Source organism: Ascaphus truei, chromosome 3, assembly GCF_040206685.1.
Source record: "Ascaphus truei isolate aAscTru1 chromosome 3, aAscTru1.hap1, whole genome shotgun sequence".
Lineage (NCBI taxonomy): Eukaryota > Metazoa > Chordata > Amphibia > Anura > Ascaphidae > Ascaphus > Ascaphus truei.
The window spans coordinates 144,404,017-144,421,516 of record NC_134485.1 but is presented as its reverse complement, the minus strand read 5'-3'; the positions used below and the strand labels follow the sequence as shown (position 1 = coordinate 144,421,516).

The following is a 17,500-nucleotide window of genomic DNA, read 5'->3' as shown; positions in this document are numbered from 1 at the left end:
AAAACTTGTGGAAAAAGATCTGCAGATGTTAGCTAGGGGGTTTGCTTTTTCCACCTGTGCACATGGCAATTTCTCCAAGGACGAAAGGATGCACCTCAATTAATTGGCAAAAGAGGTGACATTATAATAAAAAATGCAGACAAAGGTGGGGCTGTGGTGGTTATGCACGCAGATCTATATCTTAAAGAAGCTCTCAGACAACTCAATGACACAAAGGCTTATTGTAAGTTAGACAGAAACCCCACAGGCCCATATCTCAATGAGATCAGAGAACTGCCAGAGATGGGCAAGGAATTAGGAGTTCTCACACAACAGGAATATCAATTTATATACAACCAGTTTCCCACAGTACCTATTTTTCACCATCTCCCAAAGATCCATAAGTCTCTGGTCAACCCTCCTGGTAGACCGATTATATCGAGCATTGGATCTTTGGGAGATGGTCTCTCTAGGTACGTGGATCAATTTTTACAACCCATGGTTAAGACCCTTCCCTCTTATTTACGAGATTCTACAGACTTATTGACAGATATACTGCACCGACACACTTTATTCGAGCAAATACCCAGTATGTACCTGGCAGATACCTGGAATGCGCCGCTCCTCACCTCTGACAAGCCCCGTTGCGTTTGCCTTCCCAGCCTGGGTTCATGCCTGGCTGACGGGCGGCTGATCTGTTAAATGATAATGATTAGGATTTAATAGGCTGCAATGCTTCGCGTGTCTACCAGATGGCATAAATTCATGAATTTTAATGCAGTATATATATATATACTGTGCAGTATTGCAGCCAGCGGGAATAAAATGCTTCAATCCCTGCCTGGAAAATAACGCAATGCACTCGGGCAGAAAACAGTCACAAACCTCAATACACCCGGGTATACCCGAATTCGTGGGACTAGCCGAGCTCGAATTAAGTGTGTCGCCAGTGTACAGAAGATCACATGGTCACACTCCTATCGTTGGGTCACACTTGATGTGACCTCTTTATACACTATTATTAACCACACATTGGGTATTATAGCTATTAGTTATTATTTAAATCACTCCAATATTCACCTGGCACAGAGCACTTTTATTCTTGATTCAATTATATTTTTGTTACAACACAATTATTTTTTATTCAATAACACTTATTATCTGCAAACACAAGGCACGGCTATGAGGACTTCTTTTGCACCCTCATAAGCCAATTTATTTATGGGCTTTTGGGAAACCACTCATATTTTCGGTGATGCTAATCCTTTTAGACACTACATTATTTTTTACCGTCGGTATATAGACGATTTACTAATTATTTGGTCTGGCAATACCACAACACTACATGAGTTTTTTGTGTATCTGAACAATAATTCTTTTAATTTAAAATTTACATCCAAAACACATGTTAGTGAGATGGACTTTCTGGATTTGCATCTATACCTGGATGCAGATCTTAGAATCCAAACAAAGATGTTTAGAAAAGAGAACTCCAGAAATTCCTTGCTCAGGGCCAACAGTGCGCATCCCCGACCTTTAATCAGAGGTATTCCAAAAGGACAATTTCTGAGACTCCGGAGACTCTGCTCAACAGATCAAACATTCTTAACCCAAGCAGAACAACTATCTGATAGGTTTAAACATGGGGGTTACAGGGATGAAGATATTAAACGTGCATTTAATTATGCATTACATACAGATAGGTCTGTACTTTTGAAACAAACAAAGTCTAAATATGAGAATAAATCACAACAACACACTAAATTAACTGATGACCTACCTTTATTTATTACCACCTTCTCTAGGCAAGCACAACAAATCAGAGCCATCTTGATAAAACATTGGGGCATACTAAAACTAGACAAGGACTTGGACAATTTTATAAAAGATCAACCAAGAATGGTTTTTAGGAGGGCTAAAACCATTGGTAACAGAATCTCTCCCAGTTTGTTTGATCACAATAAAGAGACAAAAAAAACAAGAATGGAAGGTGTCTTCAGTTGCGGCAATTGCAGAGTATGCAGATACGCATCCCATATGAAACATATCAAAAATGTACATACTGTACAAAGAAGAATTACAGTTTATGTTCTTTTATGACGTGTAATACTAAATTTGTTGTTTATGTACTTAGATGTACATACGGCAGTTCTTACGTGGGCAGGACTATCCGCCCACTTAGAGAGAGAATTATTGAACACGTCAGAACAATTAAAAATAGAGATGAAAGATATCCAGTAGCACGTCATTTTTTAAAATGTCAGTTCGGTTCCATACAGAATTTCACATTTAGCGCAATTGAAAATATACATTTGCATGTTAGAGGAGGAGATAGAGAGTCTCTCTTAAACCAAAGAGAGATGCACTGGATTTATGCCCTTGGGACATTGGCACCCAGGGGCATGAATCTAGAATGGGAACTAAAACATTTCCTTGGATAATGGTTTATGATATCCCTCACTCAATAACGTAAATGGATTTTTGTATTTTTGTATATGATGATGCTCAAAATGTTTAACCATGTAAATTGATTGCTCTTATGTGCACTATGAGACTATATATAGAAATAATGGACAACGCAATAGATCTATGCTTCAATATACGACACTGTGCATTGATTGATGTCTATTGTTTCTCTAGATCCAGGGTGGGCAACCCTGTCGCCATTCGCCACTTGTGGCGAATTGGTAGTGAAACTGTGGCGAATAGAGCCTCCGGGACTCCCTGTACAGCCCTCCTCCTCCTCCGCAGGGACAGGAGAAGCAGCACAGAGAGGAAGCTCTCTCTCTTCCTCCCCTCCCCTCCCTCCTTACTGCAACGGCAGCCACAGGAACCGGAGCAGCAGCAGCACTAGCAGCACAGAGAGGAAGCTCTCTCTCCTCCCCCCCCCCCTCTCCCCCCTGCTTCTTACTGCATCGGCAGCCACAGGGACAGGAGAAGCTGCAGCAGCACAGAGATGAAGCTCTCCAGCCTCACTCCGGTGCTTGCTCAGCTGTGCAGGGAGGGAGAAGCCAGCCGGCTCCAGCCACTGTCAGGGGGTTGAAAGTAACTTCGGCAGCACTGATTCCCTCCACCATGAGCCATAGACCCAGGGAGCAGCCCCCAGCACAGCCTCTTTAAACCCCCACAGCCAGCATAAGCACCCACCACCCGGCTTAGGATACCCCCCCCCCCCCATGCCCTCTCCTGCTGCCCAGATCCCTGCTCATGCTGCCTTCATGCTCCCAGACCAACCCCTCTAAGGCTGCCCAGATCTCTCCCCCCCCAGGCTGCCCAGATCTCTCTCCCCCCCTTAGGCTGGCCAGATCTCTCTCCCCTCACGCTGCCCAGACCACCCCCCCCCCCCACACCAAGCCTGCCCACACCGGCACTCACCCTGCCCCCTACTGCTGCTGCGGAATTACCCCCTCCTGCCGCCACAGTTCCCCTGCCCTACGCACCCTCTTATGCACCCTACGCATAGGACTGGGGGGGGGGGGGGCTGCTTGATGATGAGGGGGACTTCTGAAAGGGACTGGGGGAGATCAAGGTTGCTGGGGAGAGATGATGATGGGGATTAAATGAGATGGGGATGAGGAGGGGTTAAATGAGATGATGATGATGAGAGGGTGAGGTGATGATGATGAGGGTAGTGGTGGTGGCGTGAGAGGAGGATGAAGAGGGGGGTGAGTGGAGGAGCTGGATAAGGGGGTTGAGTGGGGTGAGGATGAGGGGGATTGTGGTCAGAGAATTTATAAACTTGTTCAAACAAACAGTGTGTGTTTAAAATTTTCGCATGCGCAACATAATACCTGCATTTTTACATGGTGTGGCTATTTTCACTTCTAATTCGCCACACCTGTGCCTACATTGAAAAATAGGTTGCCCACCCCTGCTCTAGATCATATGACAACAGTGAGATATACTGCACCGACACACTTTATTCGAGCAAATACCCGGTATGTACCTGGCAGATACCTGGAATGCGCCACTCCTAACCTCTGACAAGCCCCGTTGCATTTGCCTTCCCAGCCTGGGTTCATGCCTGGCTGATGGGCGGCTGATCTGTTAAATGATAATGATTAGGATTTAATAGGCTGCAATGCTTCGCGTGTCTACCAGATGGCATAAATTCATGAATTGTAATGCAGTTTATATATATATACTGTGCAGTATTGCAGCCAGCGGGAATAAAATGCTTCAATCCCTGCTTGGAAAATAACTCAATGCACTCGGGCAGAAAACAGTCACAAACCTCAATACACCCGGGTATACCCGAATTCGTGGGACTAGCCAAGCTCGAATAAAGTGTGTCGCCAGTGTATGCTATAGAAGTTTCTTTCCTCAATAGATTGGCATGATGCACATATATATATTGTTTAGAAACACTAATTATTTCTTCATTACAGATATGTCTCTAGAATATATATATTTACTAGCAGACGTCATGTTGCTCTGTCCATTTATCTATTTGACATATCAGATGATTGATTTCAGATGCAACTATGCCTTAATTTATTAATGTATATGTATCTTTCCAAGATGATGATGTTCAAAAAGTTTCAATATGCCTATTGATTGTTCTCATGTGTACTATGAGACCATGTATAGAAATAATGGACAACGCAATTGATTTATGTTTTAATATATGATATCTTGTATTGATTGATGTTTACTGTTTATTTAGATCACATGACAAAAGTAAGTTATATGCTAAGATTGGCATTTCTTAGACATTCTAATTAATTCTTCATTGCAAATATGTTTCTGCAATGTATATACTTGCCAATAGATGTCACATTGTTCTATCCATTTATCTATTTGACATATCAAACGATCCATCTCAGTCATATCTATGCCTTAATATGCCATTCACTAGACGTTTCTCCATTTCTTCTAATGGATCTATATTCGTGTTTTTAATCATTAATAGCATTTTGCTATATTCGTTTAACTATTTCACATTGTGTTTTGTATATTGTTTTGCTCCCATGATACATATTGCTCCTTAGCCACAGCCCACAGGGGAGGCGAGTTCACAGTCAGACATCCCATTGGTTGTGATTGTCCACCAATGGGTTTAGCTCTCTGAGCAACTCGCGCGAGATTTGATCCCCGTGACGTCATCGCTGGGGGCGGGGGCTTGAATATGTAAAGGGGAAAGCATACAGACGCGAATTTACTCTTTGACAAAGGGACTTTGCTCCCGAAACGCGTCAGAGTTACCCTGTACTCCTCCATGACCACTTAATAAAGTCTTTTTAATCACCCATACTGGTTTGTAGCCCCCACTTTTCAACAGCTGTGCTCCGCCATTGGACCCCACGGAACTGCCATCTGTTCCTTAGCAGGTGTTAAAATTAGGTAAATACAACCTCAGATGAACAACAACACATGACATGACATTATGATTACTTTAACAAAAATAAAGCCAAAATGGAGAAGCCATGTGTGAAAAACTAAGTACACCTTATGATTCAATAGCTTGTAGAACCACCTTTAGCAGCAATAACTTGAAGTAATCATTTTCTGTATGACTTTCAGTCTCTCACATCGTTGTGGAGGAATTTTGGCCCACTCTTCTTTACAACGTTGCTTCAGTTAATTGAGGTTTGTGGCCATTTGTTTATGCACAGCTCTCATGGTCCAGCCACAGCATTTCATTCGGGTTGAGGTCTGGACTTTGACTTGGCCATTGCAACACCTTGATTCTTTCCTTTTGCAGCCATTCTGTTGTAGATTTGCTGGTGTGCTTGGGATCATTGTCCTGTTGCATGACCCAATTTCGGCCAAGCTTTAGCTGTCGGACAGATGGCCTCACATTTGACTCTAGAATACTTTGGTATACAGAGGAGTTCATGGTCGATTCAATGACTACAAGGTTCCCAGGTCCTGTGGCTGTAAAAACAAGCCCAAATCATCACCCCTCCACCACCGTGCTTGACAGTTGGTATGAGGTGTTTGTGCTGATATGCTGTGTTTTGTTTTCGCCAAACGTGGCGCTGTGCATTATGGCCAAACATCTCCACTTTGGTCTCGTCTGTCCAAAGGACATTGTTCCAGAAGTCTTGTGGTTTGTTCAGATGCAACTTTGCAAATGTAGCCAGGTCCCCTCTGGCTCCCCAGACATTCGGTTCTCTCTCTCTTACCTGCGACAGCGTGAGGGCAGTTGCAGGGGTGATCGCGTCACCGGGTGCTCCCGGCGACATCGGCTACAGGGCGCCGCCATCATGTGTGCGTTTGCGCATGCGTGGAAGCTCACACACACGGATATAGCCCCAGAAGCGACACGACGGCCATTACAGGGAGTGGGAAGAGGCGCTCCATAGTCAGGGACATCCCCCAGTTCGCACATGCGCAGTTGGCGGCGGCGGCCATTACAGTTCGCGCACGCGGCTCCAATGTAAAAGAGGTCCTGAGTGGACTACAACTCCCAGCAGCCTCTGGGGACTGCCCTTTCACCCCTATCACCTGCTGCATTGAAGCCAATAGGGTTTACAGATTCTCCTGCAGCAAAGAAGATACATTGTTGTGTGCAGACAGGGAGTGTCATTTGGATCCAGGAAGTGATTGGGGAAGGTAGTGTACAGAGAGCAGTGCTCTGCTGTACTAGGCCACAGAGAATACCCCAGGCCCAGGCAGGCCCCACTCCCCACTAGGTTAGTGGGTAAGTTCATAGGGAAGGCCCCTTAGGTAGGGACCCTACCCTTTGCTGAGAGTGAGTCTAGTCAGTGACACAGCTGCCGTGCTGTGTGCTCTGACAGGAAGAGACAGTGTTGCTTTGCAGTGCAGCACAGCAGTTAGTTTGGCAGTTTCAGGAAAGGCCCCTTTCAGTGCTAGGATGGTTGCTTTCTACAGTACAGTGTTATGTGATATCACCGGTGCCAGTTGCACGCGGTGATTGCGGCCTGTGTCTGGGCTCAGACAGGCTCTATAGTGAGAGACATTATAAAGGTGGATCACTCCATGCGGGAGCCACCCACTGCGGAGGCGGATTCCTGTTCCTGTGTCCTACCCTTTGTGAAGATCTTTACACACGGGCGCGGACGTATGCCCGGGCAGGTATCGTATTAAGTGCACCAACCAAACCGGTACATCAGGCGCTGATCCCGCCTATAGGTTCTGGGTCTCTTAGTGGACTCGTGGGACTCTGGGTACACGGTGTTGGGGGAGGAATAAGGTGTGGGGGATAAGGCACTGAGAAGATGGGTAGTTGTGCCTATGAGTGTCATAGAGGGACACTGTCAATGTCATATTGTTGATGTATGTTGTGTTATGTATTGTTCCCTATACTGTAAACTGTTCTTATATATATACTTCGGCATATGTGCTTACTGTGTATGTGGGTCCTGTGTACGGAACATTCTACACTCCTAGAATCCTACACAGGTGGAGGTGCTGTAACTAAGTTCATTCCAGAGGATTCACCCCAGGCTCTCACTGGCGGAGACTCAGACCTCCTGTGAGCCTGCAGGTATACACACCACACCTGGTAACATATAGGTTCCCCCTCACATTCACTCTATCTGCGATTGGGGGTGGGGGAATTCCCGTTACACAAACATAAGCCGTGCTGCCATGTTCTTTTTAGAGAAAAGAGGCTTTCTCCTGGCAACCCTTCCAAACAAACCATACTTGTTCTGTCTTTTTCTAATTGTACTGTGATTAACTTTAACATTTAACATACTAACTCTTGGGTATTTTACAATTTCTCGGAGCATTGCACAGTCTGACCTTGGGGTGAATTTGCTGGGATGTCCACTCCTGGGAAGATTGGCAACTGTCTTGAATGTTTTCCACTTTTGAATAATCTTTCTCACTGTAGAATGATGGTCTTTAAATTGTTTGGAAATGGCCTTATAACCCTTCCCAGATTGATGGGCAGCAACAATTGCTTCTCTAAGATCATTGCTGATGTCTTTCCTTTCCATTTTGTTAACACACACCTGAATGCTCCAGACCAGCAAACTGCTAAAACTTCAGCTTTTATAGAGGTGGTCACACATGCTGATGATCAATTAATCAAGGGCATTTAATTAGCAGCACCTGTCTGCTACTTAGCATCTTAATTCCTATGGAAGCAGTAAGGGTGTACTTAGTTTTTCATATAGCTTTTCCATTTTGGCTTTATTTTTGTTAAATAAATCATGACACGGTGTAATATGTCACATGTTGTTGTTCATCTGAGGTTGTATTTATCTAATTTTTAGACCTGCTAATGAACAGATGATTGTTATTATGTCCTGATATGTGAAACCATGGAATTCAAAAAGGGTGTACTTTCTTTTTCACATGACTGTATTTATATCTGTTGTTTTTTTCTTTTTCATGACTTCATGTTATATTATTTGGAAATGTATGGTGTATTCTCAAAATCATTATTCTAATGCCCAAGAATCTGCCGTGGTTTATTTGGCGCTAAAATCTTATGTTTCCTTTTTCTTGTCAAGTTATTAAGTTAGATGGTACCACTCCTGTACGATACGGGCTGAGGCTGAACATGGATGAGAAATATACAGGGCTGAAAAAACAGCTCAGTGACCTGTGTGGGTTGAAACCTGAACAGATCCTCCTGGCAGAGGTTCACGGGTCTAATATAAAGGTAACAGGCGTTGCCCAGAAGGATGTGCATTGTGTAACTTGACTTTTTTTTTTGCCATACCTTTGTCACGGGAGACCAGGCAATTACATCTTTAAACCAGGATCATTCATTGAGCAAAACCAAGAAGTAAAACAAATTGTAATTTATTCCATTGAAACAGGCATATGCACAGTGGATTACAATTATACAGAGGGAAACACTCTTGTTGGGGGATCTGGGCTAAAAAAAACACCTTCCCTAACTCAGTCCTTAAAACAAAGTCTTTGGTTGACCGGGATGTACCTGCAAAAGTCCTGGAACTCAACTTGGCATGCGTTACCAGACACACTGCTGTATCTGCTCCAGAGATGCCAAAATTCCTTGACTGGGAGATAGTACCAAACATCCTGGTACTCTTTTCGGCTTGTAGTTCCAGCCGCAACCGCTTCGTTCTATTCTGAGAACTTGGCCCCAAAAAGTGGGACTCGTGCCTATTTCTTTCAGAACATCTTTCAAATCTACCGCTGCTGTCTTGGTGCTTAGAATCTCTCAACCTGATTGGCTGCTAGGCTTCTTATAGGAATTTGAGTCCCATTCAGAAACCGGTACAGCCAATCAGCGCGTGGGATTTTTCCTACCAGCCTATCACAGATTTGCCGGTACTCTGAAGCCGGGCGGGCACTGATTTCAATTTTGCTAAGGGCATGCGCCAACCTGGCACCTCTGCCACTTAGCTTGTTGAATCCCCCGTTGTGCTAGGCTCCTCAGAGTCTGGGGCTGGGCCAATGGTTTCCGGATAGCCTTTATTCCTGTCGGGACGTGGGTACTTGAGGGTAAGTCCGGTACTCTGCCCGCCCTAACACCTTGGCATCTCTGAGAATTTCAAGTCTGGGACCTGACCAGAGACAGTGGCACCAAGCCTGGTAGCCATCTGATCTCTCGGAACCACGGACATGGAAATTCCCCAGTTCATATACAGGGCATACACATATACACTGTTATACACCATATTCATAAAACTCATACAAAAATTTTCTACGTCCCTCATACCCTAGGATCTACTGAAAAGACGTGCACGTTCATTTTCAGAGCTCCTAGACCTTCCTATAAGAAGTTTTAATAAAAGTTGATTCAAATAATGCTTTGGTTCATTTTCAGGGTTGCTTCAATTGTACCGAAGCTGGACTTAGAAATAATTTTACTCTCGCAACCTTATACATAGTTTGAGATACCCCGAACCCCTATACTGGGTCCGGGAGTTTGGGCATATACCGTGGGGACTCCCCCTAAACTGAGGATCCCTGACTATACCCGGGATACACAAATACCTATGCCCATTTTTACCTCTCTGTGCTGAAGCAAGAACTCCTGGCGGTGAGCTGCAAGAACGTTTTTAGGGTAGGATTTTGACCGGAGCATTGTGCTTCAAGGTATCCGAGAATCTGACCTGATTCCCGGCTACCTTTTTGGGGTATCCAGTAACGCTGGCACCCCGCTATATAGCCACAATCTGAAAACTTTCTCTTCAAAACCCACCCTGAACCTCATAGCCTAGCAATCTCTGCTTCCTGGCACTCCTGGAAAGGCAAAAACACAAAAATTATTTGTCGCATATTTTCATACAATGCATTGTAGTACATACACGACATCCAGGTCCAAGAGCTGACAATCTAGGACCCCACCACGTGGCTCAGGGACAACCAAGAGGGCTTGAGCTTTATTAGGGAGCCCGGTTACCCCCTCTCTGTCACAACCGTGTTAAAATGTAAGTTCCCTTTACATGGCGTAAAAATGTGGCGCAAACTTCTGTTTTCCTTTTATCTTTATGCAATAATGATATTTCAACTAATTTGATTTTCTGCGCACCTAATTATTTTAAAGCATTTTAAAACCATTTTTCTGCTATTTGTGACCTGCCTTAGTTTCTAGTATCTTCCTCAAATTTTTTTTTTTCAAGCGTTACAAATATAGGATAATTTGTCTAAATTTAGCATAGGTTGAACTTGATGGACATATGCCGTTTTTCAACCTCATCAACTATGTAACTGGCTGATAAATATCAGAGGAAAAATAGTTGCATGTAATATCACATCTGTTTGTAAGATAATTGGTTGGCCTCCCTAGTTTTAGAAGGATTTTTTGTGTGTCCTGTTAGTTTCACATGTCTCCACAATCATTTGAACACACATTTAAACTTTTTCTTTTCTTTTATACAGTACCTCTCTGCAACATTTTAGCCATATTTACTCAGCAGTGCCCAAAGACATTTAAAGGCTCCTTCAGTTAAATGGGCTCTTTGAGTTTTTTCAATGCTGGAAGGCGTCTCATCGAATAGCACTACTTTGTACATATAGGCCTTTGTCTGGGGTTCACTTGAACTAATACATTAAAAGTTCCTACTGTATATTATCATTCAGGAAAATGTTTGTAATAAAATATGTACTGTATGTATGGTAAAATCAAAGCATTTCTACTGTATTGCACTTTTGCTCTATTGTGTTTTCTTGAATATTTAGCAAGCAGTTTAGTGAACTACAGTAAAACATGTTTAGCAGCCTAGGTTTTTAAAATAGGCTGGCTTTTATACCAACTATGATATTTTAGTATGTTGAAAATACATTTTAAGTAGTTAGGTTCCTTTTTAACTTAAAAATGAGCCTCTTCTGAATGAGCCTCCAATGCATTTGGCTGCATGTGCTTTGCTAATGGGTTTAATTGATGAATCTCAAAACACATAAAAAGATATTTTTGCTAGTGTGTAATATCTATAAATATAATTTACCAGTATCGTTTTATCTTTTTGGTGTTAAACTAATATGTATTTTGTGTTTTTGTCTAAAGAACTTTCCACAGGATAACCAAAAGGTGCGGCTATCAGTAAGTGGTTTCTTGTGTTCTTTTGAGATACCGATCCCTGGATCTCCTACTTCTGCCACGAGCCCCACACAAACAGGTGAGTTGTGGTCTTACATTTGTAATGCGACTCAGGCTTTAAGCTTTGAAAACACAAGAACTTTCAGATACACTATACATTTATTTTCTTCCTTTTGCACTTTCATTCTTTCTGCCTTCCTTCTTTATGTATTTATTATTTTTAGTGACAGATATCAATTATCACCTTAATTGCAAATGGTACCACAATTAAGTGGGTCCTCAAGGAACTGCTTTTCAGTTTAATGATTGAAAATTGGAAATGTTACCTATGTTACCAAATAAATCTTAGTTGTACTGGATAATCTTTGACAACTTTGTCATTAGCAGCTTCACGTTTATGACCTAAAATGATAAACTAGTGTAAATATGAGAGTTTATCTTGTCTATTTTTATATTCCATTAGTCTGAACAGGTACAATACCTTTTCAGACTAACGTACAAACTACAGTACCTTTTAGTAGTCTAAGGTTAGTCTGAAAAGTTATATTTTCGTAGTCTTAAGGATCTGTTCAGTAATATCATGCACTGTGGCTTCTCATGATATAAATATTTGGGTGAATTAATAACCTGGCATGTCTAGGTTGGATTTTAAAATCCTGGTATTGCAATCCCCCCTGGTCCTAAAGTGGTTAAAGCCATTGTGAATTGGTCATATCAGGTCTGTTCTGAGTGCTACTGTTGGCCGGATGTTAAATTGTTAAGGTGGCTCCATCTGCTTTTTAATTAGCTATGCTGAGTCTATGAAATGCTCAGCCAAAGAGGTTTAAACCATAATCCATATTAATAGCAAAGCAGTGCTAAGTAGATTACAATGAGCTTGTTCTTCAATTTGCAGATTCCAGCACCTTGCCATCAGCAAATGGACCGCACAGTCTCGCCTCAAACGGAGGACTAAGCCGACCAACAATAATCCCAAATGGGATGCCAAATACTGTGGTGCCATGTGGGACCGAGAAGAACCTAGGAAACGGAGTGCTTAATGGTCACGTCTCAGTCCAACCAGATAGCCCGTTTATAGGCTATATTATTGCAATTCACAGAAAAATGGTGAGAAAAGTTATCCTATTTGAATATTAAAGGCAACATTTACAAAGTTGGGCTATTCCATAAGACACCTACCAGCACGGCTACGTTTATGGACTGTCAGGCAGGCGTCTTCTGCTTGGAAGGTTTCTTATAGAGTAACTCAGCTTAGTAAATATGGCTCTAATGTAAATCTGTACAGATTTTTTTTTTAACATGATAAAAAAAAACTGAAAAGTCAGTAGTATATTTTATCCCAAGTAGTAGAAGCGAAGGAATTGTTCTTTGTTTTCCATTTATGATAATAAAGAACACCTTGAGTGCCATGATAAGCCTTACTTTTTGAATGTTGTGTTCTATAAAGTAGCTTGTGACCAGACAGCGAACCAAATGGATGCCAAACTATTCTGGGAACACTACTGTATATTGATAGTCGTGAGGTTTTCTTAAGTCTGTATGTTCCAGCACATCCTGGCCACAAGTAGATTGCCATATCTAATCAGCACTTTTTTTTTTACACTCAATTGCTTAGAATGTAAGGTTTGTGTTTGCGTATTAGGGCTGTTCTATAGAGGGCGCGCTTGCTGCGCCGCACGCTCACGGCAGTTATAGTTGGCTGTGGTTTGTTAGCCCTCCTATAATGAGAGAGAGAGAGAGAGAACGAGAGAAAACGAGCGAGAGAGAACGAGCGAGAGAGAACGAGCGAGAGAAAACGAGCGAGAGAAAACGAGCGAGAGAGAACGAGCGAGAGAGAACGAGCGAGAGAGAACGAGCGAGAGAGAACGAGCGAGAGAGAACGAGCGAGAGAGAACGAGCGAGAGAGAACGAGCGAGAGAGAACGAGCGAGAGAGAACGAGCGAGAGAGAACGAGCGAGAGAGAACGAGCGAGAGAGAACGAGCGAGAGAGAACGAGCGAGAGAGAGAGAGAGAGAGAGAGAGAGAGAGAGAGAGAGAGAGAGAGAGAGAGAGAGAGAGCGAGAGAGAGAGCGAGAGAGAGAGCGAGAGAGAGAGCGAGAGAGAGAGAGAGAGCGAGAGCGAGAGAGAGAGAGAGAGCGAGAGAGAGAGAGCGAGAGAGAGAGCGAGAGCGAGAGAGAGCGAGAGAGAGAGCGAGAGAGCGAGAGAGCGAGAACGAGCGAGAGAGCGAGAACGAGCGAGAGAGCGAGAACGAGCGAGAGAGCGAGAACGAGCGAGAGAGCGAGAACGAGCGAGAGAGCGAGAACGAGCGAGAGAGCGAGAACGAGCGAGAGAGCGAGAACGAGCGAGAGAGAGAACGAGCGAGAGAGAGAACGAGCGAGAGAGAGAGAGAACGTGACGATCGTGAGGGTTTGGCCCGGGATTAACGGGGTTAACCCCCCCCCCCCCCAATTGGCCCCCTCTAACCTCGCCAGGGAGACAAGGGGTTAACTGGGCCGAGGTCCAGAAATGTGATTTAACCCTTGTTATAACATGAAAATGCTTATTCCCCTGTGTAAAGGTATTGTTGCTGGATCAGTGTCTGCATAACACACCCACTGGGACTTAAGGGGTTAATCTTATGTGCAGTGCTGAATAAACAGTTACCTGAAAACTGGTAATTTAAGAACGGAGTAAGCCAGCACCCTGAGTCTTGGGGTACAGCCTCCGGGGAACCCCCCAAGTACACACATATTAAAAATATAACTTTGTCATACGGGGGACATATATTTTTGATAAAGTGCCTCTCTGGGGCAGTCTTAAAATGTACAGGCTGAATGCTAATTGCCTCTGCCTGCCCTTTGTAATGCATACCAGAACCAAATGCTGTGCATATGAGCGGGGGTCACTTGCCTATGCAAGCTTCCTCTCTGGAAGTGCATATCAAAAAGACCCAGAGTAAGGGAGGTGTGAATGGGCCAGCTGGATGCTAAATAGGACATCTTGCTGAAAGTTACCTAGCCCTGATCAAAGGGTAATTACTTAATTGCTGGGCGGGACCCAGGGAAGCTAGAGTGGGGGTGAGCATTATAACTCACACCTTAAAGCAAAAGGTTTCCTGCAGGAGTGAACATGACAAATGTCCCCCCTGCTTCAAAGGGTTTATTGAGGTGTGGCTACTCCAAGCAGGAAATCCGAATGAGTGACCTTATTAAATATAAGAATATTATGAGATGTCCTTGGCTGAACATGCTAAGAATTACATATGTGTATTCGTGGGATTTAGTCCTTCTTTTGAGTCTAAACACTGTATATTTAACCGCTACTAAGTGCCAGATATTAATATCTCTATTAATTTTCATATTACACTGTAATGTTTGGTCTCTCTGCGAGCGTCAGGTGTGACGGAATGTATTAATATGGCTCACCTGCCTGTATGTTACACTGAACGGAAGTTAGGAAGTGATTTGCAGCAAATATGAAATTTTGGTTGAATTCTGAGAAACTGCAACCCCCCTGCTATGATAATGAGCAGGAAGGCTAGAATTTACATAGCCTGGTCATCACAGGCTAAATTGCTAATTGTTTATACTTGGCCTAGTGACCAAAGGAAATAACCAGTTTAAGTGTTATACTTCGCACTAAACACTGGAAGTCCCAAGCTGCTTCAAGAAGCTTCAAAGGGACTTTTGCTAGACGGCTCGGCGCCGAGGGTTAAAGAGATGAGTTTGACATAGTATATAAGTCAAAGCCACCCTTTACCCATTGTTCTTCATGTGTTCATTGTCTGCATGCCTGCATGTCATCAGGCCTGTTGTGCTATACCATCTTGATTGCTGAGAAGAAATGCCATGCAATGTCTTGGGCTGATTGCTGCATGAAACTGCCAGTCCAGATGGGACTGTTTTCATTATTTTCATCTTTTACGTAAGTGTCTATATTTTGCTGTCATTTGTACATTTTTTGTGTGTTCACCTATCCTAAGGAATAAATACATTTTATCATATCTAAGTCTCGTCCCAGTTCAAACCCAGGTATATATATATTTATATATAGTTTTGGTGTAAATTACAGCCTGTCATAAGCTACCGTGACAGAGAGAACGAGAGAGAGAGAGACAACGAGAGAGAGAGAGAGAGACAACGAGAGAGAGAGAGAGAGACAACGAGAGAGAGAGAGAGACAACGAGAGAGAGAGAGAGACAACGAGAGAGAGAGAGACAACGAGAGAGAGAGAGACAACGAGAGAGAGAGAGACAACGAGAGAGAGAGAGACAACGAGAGAGAGAGAGACAACGAGAGAGAGAGAGAGACAACGAGAGAGAGAGAGAGACAACGAGAGAGAGAGAGAGACAACGAGAGAGAGAGAGAGACAACGAGAGAGAGAGAGAGAGAGAGAGAGAGAGAGACAACGAGAGAGAGAGAGAGAGACAACGAGAGAGAGAGACAACGAGAGAGCGACAACGAGAGAGAGAGAGAGACAACGAGAGAGAGAGACAACGAGAGAGAGAGAGAGACAACGAGAGAGAGAGAGAGACAACGAGAGAGAGAGAGAGACAACGAGAGAGAGAGAGAGAGACAACGAGAGAGAGAGAGAGAGAGAGAGAGACAACGAGAGAGAGAGAGAGACAACGAGAGAGAGAGAGAGACAACGAGAGAGAGAGAGAGACAACGAGAGAGAGAGAGACAACGAGAGAGAGAGAGACAACGAGAGAGAGAGAGACAACGAGAGAGAGAGAGACAACGAGAGAGAGAGAGAGACAACGAGAGAGAGAGAGAGACAACGAGAGAGAGAGAGAGACAACGAGAGAGAGAGAGAGACAACGAGAGAGAGAGAGACAACGAGAGAGAGAGAAGCAACGAGAGAGAGAGACAGACAACGAGAGAGAGAGACAGACAACGAGAGAGAGAGACAGACAACGAGAGAGAGACAGACAACGAGAGAGAGACAGACAACGAAGAGAGAGAGAAGGAAGGAGAGGGAGAAGGAAGGAGAGGGAGAAGGAAGGAGAGGGAGAAGGAAGGAGAGGGAGAGAGAGAGAGAGAAGAAAGAGAGGGAGAAGGAAGGAGAGGGAGAGAGAGAGAGAAGAAAGGAGAGAGAGAAGGAAGGAGAGAGAGAGAGAGAGAGAAGGAAGGAGAGGGAGAGAGAGAGAGAAGGAAGGAGAGGGAGAGAGAAGGAAGGACAGGGAGAGAGAAGGAAGGACAGGGAGAGAGAGAGAAGGAAGGACAGGGAGAGAGAGAGAGAGAAGGAAGAGGGGAGAGAGAGAAGGAGAGGGAGAGAGGGGAGAGAGAGAAGGAAAGAGAGGGGGAGAGAGAGAAGGAAGGAGAGGGGGAGAGAGAAGGAAGGAGAGGGGGAGAGAGAGAGAGAAGGGAGAGGGGAGAGAGAGAGAGAAGGAGAGGGAGAGAGAGAAGTAAGGAGAGGGAGAGAGAGAGGAGGGAGAGAGAGAGAAGGAAGGAGAGGGAGAGAGAGAGGGAGAGAGAGAGAAGGAAGGAGAGGGAGAGAGAGAGGAGAGGGGAGAAGGAAGGAGAGGGAGAGAGAAGGAAGGAGAGGAGAGAGAAGGAAGAGAGGGAGAGAGAGGAAGGAGAGGGAGAGAGAAGGAAGGAGAGGAGAGAGATAGAAGAAGGACAGGGGAGAGAGGAGAGAGAAGGAAGGAGAGGGAGAGAGAAGGAAGGGAGAGGGAGAGAGAAGGAAGGAGAGGGAGAGAGAAGGAAGGAGAGGGAGAGAGAAGGAAGGAGAGGGAGAGAGAAGGAAGGAGAGGGAGAGAGAAGGAAGGAGAGGGGAGAGAGAAGGAGAGGAGAGAGAAGGAGAGGAGAGGGAGATGAGAGGAGAGGGAGAGAGAAGAGAAGGAGAGGGAGAGAGAGAAGGAAGGTGAGGGAGAGAGAAGGAAGGAGAGGAGAGAGAGAAGGAAGGAGAGAGAGAAGGAAGGAAGGAGAGGAGAGAGAAGGAAGGAGAGGAGAGAGAGAAGGAAGAGAGGGAGAGAGAGAAGGAGAGGGAGAGAGAAGGAGAGAGAGAAGGAGAGGAAGGGAGGAGAGGAGAGAGAAGGAAGGAGAGGGAGAGAGAAGAGGAAGGGAGAGGGAAGAGAAGGAGAAGGGAAGGAGAGGGGAGAGAGGA

General features: G+C 44.4%; 1 protein-coding gene across 10 annotated transcripts in view; it reads left to right on the top strand.

Moving 5' to 3' along the window:
* USP32 (ubiquitin specific peptidase 32) overlaps positions 1–17,500 on the top strand; it is a 331,878-nt gene that overhangs the window by 268,287 nt on the left and 46,091 nt on the right. For all 10 annotated transcript variants that reach the window (XM_075589607.1, XM_075589608.1, XM_075589613.1 and 7 more), the window contains 3 exons: positions 8,409–8,560; positions 11,381–11,492; positions 12,309–12,520. In XM_075589607.1, the coding sequence (XP_075445722.1) occupies positions 8,409–8,560; positions 11,381–11,492; positions 12,309–12,520 (476 nt within the window). The remainder of the gene's footprint in view (positions 1–8,408; positions 8,561–11,380; positions 11,493–12,308; positions 12,521–17,500) is intronic.